Here is an 8,263-nt window from a genome sequence, read left to right on the forward strand (position 1 = left end):
GCTTTTGTCATCGTATTTCTTAATAAATTTTCTCCAAATTTTGCACAATGTCTTCTTTTATGACTACGTGCACCAATTTTGTTTGAAATCTGTTTAGTTTTATATATGGGTCCCATATATATTTTCGTCCTATTTTGAATAATACGGCAATAATTTGGCCATTTGTTAGACGATCCCCTTAAAATTTGACGCGAAAGTTTCTGAAATAAGATTTTGAAAAAGTTCTATGTAGAGATAAAATTTCCAAAAAATTTTCAAATAAAAACTATTGACAATATTTTTTTAGAAATAAAATGTTGGTTGGAATAGAATCATCATTCTACCATGGTTGGTATCTTTAGTTTTTCAATTTACATATATTCCATTTTATTTATATTAAAAAAAAAAAAACAATACTTAAGATTATCCATAGCACAGATCTTCTCCATCATACTATCAACAAAAAGGCAAAAATATAAATAACAAAACGTCAGACTTTCTTTGTCAAGTCTGATTTGGTGTAGAAGATTAGTCGTAAGAAATTTTGAAAGGGTAAAATAACGTCAGCATTTGTAAGTAATCGTAGCCATTTAAAAAAATATGGCAACATCAGTGGGAATTTGTGAGTGTCTGCGTGGCCATTTGTACATAGAGTGTGGGTTGATAATCTATGACTTGTTGTAATTCAAGCCTAACATATTACGTGCCTGAAAATAGAAAAAAAAAACAAACATGTATTAAAATCTATTTTAAATAGTCAATTGGCTGTAAAAAAAAACAATAATTTGGAAAAATTTAAATTTGAACAAAAATTTTAATCAAATCTTTCCGATTAACATAATTCTCACGGTCATTATAACAGGCTAACATAAATAATAGCAAGAAAGTCAAATTTTTAAGAAATTTTTCAAAAAAAAACTCAATTTTTTCTATGAAAATCTTCATTGAGAAACAAGCCGATTTTTGTTACTATAGGGATTACATCAGTCGCTGCTTCAGTGATTTACCACCTCCCATGGCAGCCGGTTGCACGCACCGGATTGACCCGATGGAATCCTCATCGGCAAGGGCTGCCGCCTCAGTGTACGTGTTCGTCTTTCTTCGTCATGGGAGAGGCACATCCCGCAGTGCCTTCTCCGCACGCTTCCGGTCCGTGCCGGGATTGAAAAGAACCCCGGACCCTGGTTCTGTTCGGTTTGCCAGAACCGCCTTCATCATCGGTCGGTGTCGGTGAGGTGTAACCGGTGCATGGAGTGGGTACATTTCCGTTCTTGCTCTGGCCTAACTTCACTACGGGAGTATAGTCATACTGGCTATGTCGCAAGGTGCTGTGCGAACATAGCCAGCAGTGGGTCACAAGCGTCGTCGTCGTGTTGTCCTCATCGTCGGACTATGTGACCCCCCCCGGCAAGGTCCTCAAGTCACTCGCTGGCAGCACTTGGGGTGCAGACAAAGAAACCTTGTTGACCACGTACAAAGCAATTGGCCGGTCTGTGGTAAGTTATGCAGCGCCAATGTGGTCGATATTTGCAGAATATCACGAAAGCATCATTTTTAGCCACTTAGACCTTTCAGATGCCCATCTACAGGGTGAAGTGAACGACGCAAGGAGAGATATCCTCACTTTCAATACTTAAAAAGGCCTGTATCGCTTTAATCGGCTCACGCCATGAGTTAAATCAGTTCCTGGTGCTTTCAACGTAAAATGGATCAGTTATGTAACGGGATACCAGGATCCAGAGCTTATATCATCCTGGCAAGTAAATCTATCTCTGAACACAAACGTAAGTTGGAACTTCTTTCACAGAGATTACTAGAGAATGGATTTCGACTCAATATACTTGTGTCAAGTCATTGATGAGAACGCCCTACGACCCGATCCGGACAAGATCCGCGCCATCCAAGATTTGAAAGTACCACAAAACATTTCCGAAATAAGATCGCTGCTAGGCTCCATAAATCGTTATGGAAAAAACGTCAACAAAATGAGGAAGCTCAGAAGACCTCTTCATGAACTTCTAAAAAAAGAATCAGGCGTTCCAGTGGACGTCATTATGCCAAAATAGTTTCAAACGTATACCGACATCAGATATTTTGCTGACTCACTATAATCCGGAACATACCATACACGTAGCAGCCAAACATTTTCTTACATGTAGGACAATCAAGAAAATTTTAAGGAAATTGCAAGCAAATTACAACTTTTTTTTGTATTTGGCACCATTTGGTGCCTGAGAGCCGACCGACTGGTAAAAAACCCCAAAACACAAATGCAGATCGACCGGGGCAAAATTGGACCAAATGAAAGGTTTTTAGAAGTAGACAATTAATCTGATGATAACATTAGGGTCCAAAGGGCCGCCAAAATCCCTAAACAATAGGCAGACCGACTGGGACATGTTGTTGTTGTGGCCACATTTTCATGTGGAGGTGGCGATCCTCGTCATGCTCCTGTGTGAGCAAGCTCGTTCCGGCCGCGGGAACAAGGTGACCATTGGTTATTTAAAGGCGCCAATAACTCGCCTTGTCATGTCGAGCATCATAGGCACTCAGTATTTGTGCTAGAGACGGTGCCACCCGGCCTCTCACTGAGACTCTCCGCTCGCTACCGCTGTCCGCGACTGCCGTTGCAGCAACTCCATATGGATCATTCCACTATCCGCAACCTGTGGATTTGCCCGTTAGCTCGCAGCCAAGCTTCTCGTGACAACAATGAACATCACACAGATCGTAACTCAATGTTCCAGCCTGTGTGGTGATAAAAACTTTCCCGTGCCGGGACTGGGACGGACGTGATGACAGTCTGATGATATTATGGACCGATTGAGACCTAATCAGGCAAGTATAACATGCACCTGTTATGAATACCTTAAATCGGAAGACCGGTCTATTTGGCAGCTATATCCAAATGTAGTCCGACGGTAATACCTCGCCATACCAAATTTCATCGAGATCGGATTATGAATGCGCTTTCAATGGGTCCTAGACAGAGGAATGTGGGTGAGAAATTTTTAAAAATATCAGAAAAGGGGGATTTTTTTCTTAAAAAAGGGTGAAGAAAGAGGATTTCATTGAAAACAAGTAAAAACTTTCTAAGTTCGGCCGGCCGAATCTTGAGCCTTCTAGGAGCTCAAGAAGTCAAATCCAGGGATCGGTTTATTTGGTGCTATATAAGTATATAAGTCACCGTAGCGCAGAGGTTAGCATGTCCGCCTATGACGCTGAACGCCTGGGTTCGAATCCTGGCGAGACCATCAGAAAAAATTTTCAGCGGTGGTTTTGCCCTCCTAATGCTGGCAACATTTGTCAGGTACTATGCCATGTACAACTACTCTCCAAAGAGGTTTCGCACTGCAGCACACCGTTCGGACTCGGCTATAAAAAGGAGGTCCCCTATCATTGAGCTTAAACTTGAATCGGACTGCACTCATTAATATGTGAGAAGTTTGCCCCTGTTCCTTAGTGGAATGTTCATGGGCAAATTTGCTTGTCATGGATATTGGAAGTCATAGCAGAAGTATTTGTGCCAAATTTCAGGCAAATTAGATCAAAATTGTGGCTGCTAGAGGTTAAGGAAATCAAATCAGGGAATCGGTGTTTCTTATTGACCAACTCGGATCTCGGCAAAGATGTTGGAAGTCAGAACGGAAGTCCTTGTGCCAAATTTCAGACAAATCTCATGAGAACGGGATCGGTTGGTATGGGGGCTGTATCCGTTTATAGACCGATTGGGATCATACTCGGCAATGATGTTGGAAATCAGAACGGAAGTCATTGTGTCATCAGATGAAAATTGAGGTCTCTAGGGGCTCAAGAAGTCAAAATTGGGGATCGGTTTATATGGGGGCTATATTCAAATCTGAACCAATGTGGCCCATTTGCACCCAACGACCTACATCGATAAGAAGCAACTATGCAAAATTTCAAGCGGATATCTTTATTCGATCGAAAGCTGTCGTGATTTCGACAGGCGTGCAAAGTTCGGCCGGCCGAATCTTAAAAAAAATCAAAAATCGGTTAGGAATAGCGACGTCTAGAGGCTCAAGAAGACAAGATCCAAGATCGTTTTATATGGCAACTATATCAAAACATGAACCTATTAACAATCCCAAACGACTTGGCTAGATCGAATTAAAATATCATGGCGATCAAGAATATATATACTTTATGGGGCTTAGACCAATATTTCGATGTGCTACAAACAGCTACAAACAGAATGACAAAGGTAGTATACTCCCATCCTATGGAGGAGGGAGTATACTACCACACTTCCTTCGGTGGTTAATGTTCCAAAAAGAAACTTACTGTTATAAAAGTTGAATTAAAGGATTTTCGAACTTCGTTGGTAACTCCACCCATTTTCATAAAGGTACTTTGCAATTGTATGGCATCATCCATGCGATTTTGTAGAAACTCCCAGGTTTGGCTGTGATCCAAAGAATTATCCTGCAGCATATACAACTCGGTCATTTTGAAAATGCCAGCCAAACCTACTCTACGGGTATACCAGCCGATCTGAAAGAATAGCAAAAAAAAGCCAAAATAGAGACAAACATGGAACAAAAGCCACACAGACTTACATCCACCGAACGATCGCCGGAATAATAACAAATGTCATCGACCAGTGTCAATAGCTGGGCCAAACTCGTGGGCGCATTTTTTGGCAAAGCCATTAGAGCCACCGCCTGGGGCCATTGTGCCTTGTAGGGTATTGTCATCTCGGTACGCATGCGTACAAAACGCACCAGAAATTCCAAGGGATTGGAAATCTCTTTTGCCCCATTTTCGGTTTCCTTTTGCATAGTGGCCAAAACCTCATCATTGCATTTGCCATTGAAGTAGGCCACCAAATCAAAACCTCCATCGGGAAACATGCCATGCACCACACTGGGATAACCTGCATCTTCAGCCCCCTGCACAATCGCTTTACGTGTCCAGCCTAATGTGGGCACATGTTGCAGTGAAGCCTCCAAGATTTTCACACGCACCGCCTCAGCTTTGGCATTTCTTGCCTCGTTCTCTTGCTGACTCTTGGCCTTTTCTTGTTGTTGTTCATATTCAGCTTCACGTTTTTCTTCGCGTGACCTAAAATCCTCAATGGATTCGGCGGATTTTGTGCACAATGTTCGCTGACTTGAGGTTAGTGGTGTGGAGTTCTGTGTTTGTTTTAAAAAAGATTTTGAACTTGAATACTTTGTACTTCGATTAGAGGCATGCGAATTCCAATGCTGTTGGGTACGTTGACATTGTTCAGGTGGCTCTTGTGTCGTCTGTGATTGTTTATATCTTAGAGCTAAGACTGAAGAGCAGGTTAGGTTACGACAAGCAATATGACTTAGATGTACATCTGAAAAAAAAAATTGATTATAAAAGGGGTTGAAAGGGAATTTTACGGGAGAAATATGGTTAAAAATTTAAAAATTGTTTTTCCATAGAAAATTTCTGGGAGCAACCTTCTTGAACCAGAGTTATTCGATTCCCCTTAACAAGTTCCTTAATAGCAACCGTTTCCTTTTTAATATAAAGGAGGTTGAAAATACTCAGGGGCATAACTACGTCTTGCTCGAAACCTCTTGGAAATCTTTCGGTTGACACATCCTAGGCCATCCGAGGCGATTTTAGAGTTAAGAGATGTGAGGCACGAGAGTGCTGACAACCGCCATGATCGCAATTCTACTACAGCTCTGCCAACCTGACAATCGAGATTGACCCGATCACGGTACTCCTACCACCATTAGGAAGAGCAAATCTCTGTCGTCCTCAAGGTTCATCCCCATACGTTATCTGAGTTATCTGGCAGTTCTCAATATCCCCAATCACATACCAATCTTTCGGCAGCACCTTCCGCACAATATAGGGGCCCTTAAATTGAGGGGGAAGCTTCTTATTCAACCCGACCGTATTATCTACGTTCTAGATAACTACAAAATCATCCTTCTGAAACTCATTCGTCCTATCCGCCCTGGCTGCAACCTTTTCCTCGTTGTACCTCTGAGATCTGACTATATTTGTCTCATGACATCCGTTCCCTCCCCCAGACCTGAAAAGTTCTCTAAAAATTCGGTCAATTTGTCGACTGTCTCTTCTCTCTGCGGAACATCAAGCAACAGTCTACTCGGTGTAACTATTTGAACACATCCTCAACACCTCCCTCCAGCCAGGCCTTAAACGCAGGGTCGCAAATTATCTGTGTGGTCGGCAGTCATTGGTGGTGGAATTTTAGGATAAAAAGTCAAAAACGTGAAACAGGGGGTTCCCCAAAGGCGGGGTGTTGTAAAATTCTGCTGGAAAAAAATACCTCCAGGAGAAATTTGCAAACTGTCAATTACCAAACTCTCAAAAATTTGCTCGCTCTCACACATCCTCCCGCTCTCTTCTACTGGCAAATATTGCAAAATTGGAGGCTTTACGATAGACCAAAGTCTTTGATGGTACAAAATTCCTCAAAATAGGTATCTACAGAAATATTTTATAGAGAACAAGTAAGAGCGTGCTAAGTTCGGCCGGGCCGAATCTTATATACCCTCCACCATGGATCGCGTTTATCGAGTTCTTTGCGCGGTATCTCTTTTTAGGTAAACAAAGAATAATGAATAAGAAGTGTTATGGTATTCGAGCTATACCAAATTATATTCCGATTTGGACCATAAATGAATTGTATGCTGAACATTGTAGAAGTCCTTGTGTAATGTTTCAGTGCATTTGGATAAGAATGAGCCTTGTAGGGGCTCAAGAAGCAAAATCGACAGATAGGTTTATATGGGAGCTGTATCAAGCTATACATCGATGCAGACCATGTTGATAAGCCATTGGATAACCATGGGACCATGGGATAAGCCATTGTACAAAATTTCTGTCACATCCGATTAGAATTTTGCCCTCTAGGAGCTCAAGAAGTATATATCCCAGATCGGTTTATATGGCAGCTATATTAGGTTATGTACCGATTTGCGCTATACTTAACACAGTTGTTGGAAGTCATAACAAAACACCTCATGCAAAATTTCAGCCAAATCGGATGACAACTGCGCCCTCTAGCGGCTAAAGAACTCAATATCCAAGATCGCTTTATTTGGCAGCAATACCCGGATATGAATCGATTTGAACCATACTTAGCGCAGTTGTTGGAAGAGATACAAAAACACCACATGCAAAATTGCAGCCAAATCGGATAAAAATTGTGCCCTCTAACAGCTGCAGAAGTCAAGACCCGGGATCGGTTTATATGGCAGCTTTATCAGGTTATGAACCGATTTCAACCATACTAAGCACAGTTGTTTGAAGTGATACCAAAATACCAGGTGCAAAATTTCATTCAAATCGGACGAGATTTGCGCCCTCTAGAGACTCAAGAAGTCAAGACCCAAGATCGGTTTATATGACAGCTATATCAAAACATGGAGCGATTTGGCCCTTATACAATCCAAACCGACCTACACTAATAAAAATTATTTGTGCAAAGTTTAAAGCGGCTAGCTTTACTCTACCGTAGCGCAGAGGTTAGCATGTCCGCCTATGACGCTGAACGCCTGGGTTCGAATCCTGGCGGGACCATCAGGAAAAAAATTTCAGCGGTGGTTTTCCCCTCCTAATGCTAGCAACATTTGTGAGGTACAATGCCATGTAAAACTTCTCTCCAAAGAGGCGTCGCACTGCGACACGACGTTCGGGCGCGGCAATAAAGAGGAGGCCCCTTATAATTGAGCTTAAATTTAAATCGAAATTAGTATGCCACCATCTTATGGTGGAGGGTATAAAAATAAAATTGAAATTTGTACAACAAATTTTCTTCAAAATATGAAACTTTTACTTAAAGCCTAGCACTGACTTTATTCGAAAAGTATGCCACCATCTTATGGTGGAGGGTATAAAAATAAAATTGAAATTTGTACAACAAATTTTCTTCAAAATATGAAACTTTTACTTAAAGCCTAGCACTGACTTTATTCGAAAAGCCTATTCAATTATTGCGAAATCCCACGGACTCATTTCTTTGTCAGAACACATGGTACAATTAAGAGATAGCGTCATTAGCACAACAAAAATCTACCCCCAATGAAACTACCTTGAGCCGCAAATGCCTTAAATTGAAAAGTCAAAGTGGTTTTAGAAATAAACTTTGTTTTACAACTTATCTTCTTCAAATGTGTTTTATATTTGCATTTTCATCCTTATGCTTATGTGTGGAATATCAGATCAAATAAAACATCCCAAGATTTTAGGAAAAAAATCACAGCTGTGTTATCAAGTCTTTGACATTTACATTTACAGGAACAATCAAAAC

General features: G+C 41.1%; 1 protein-coding gene across 1 annotated transcript in view; it reads right to left on the bottom strand.

The window, feature by feature from the left end:
* Positions 1–336: 336 nt before the first annotated feature.
* LOC106086996 (ubiquinone biosynthesis protein COQ9, mitochondrial) overlaps positions 337–8,263 on the bottom strand; it is a 16,675-nt gene continuing 8,748 nt past the window's right edge. Inside the window, exons 2-4 of the mRNA XM_013251858.2 lie at positions 4,560–5,326; positions 4,285–4,494; positions 337–686 (exon numbers count right to left, since the gene is read on the bottom strand). Coding sequence (XP_013107312.2) covers positions 648–686; positions 4,285–4,494; positions 4,560–5,326 — 1,016 coding nt within the window. The 3' untranslated portion in view covers positions 337–647. The remainder of the gene's footprint in view (positions 687–4,284; positions 4,495–4,559; positions 5,327–8,263) is intronic.

The sequence above is a fragment of the Stomoxys calcitrans genome, chromosome 5, assembly GCF_963082655.1.
Source record: "Stomoxys calcitrans chromosome 5, idStoCalc2.1, whole genome shotgun sequence".
Lineage (NCBI taxonomy): Eukaryota > Metazoa > Arthropoda > Insecta > Diptera > Muscidae > Stomoxys > Stomoxys calcitrans.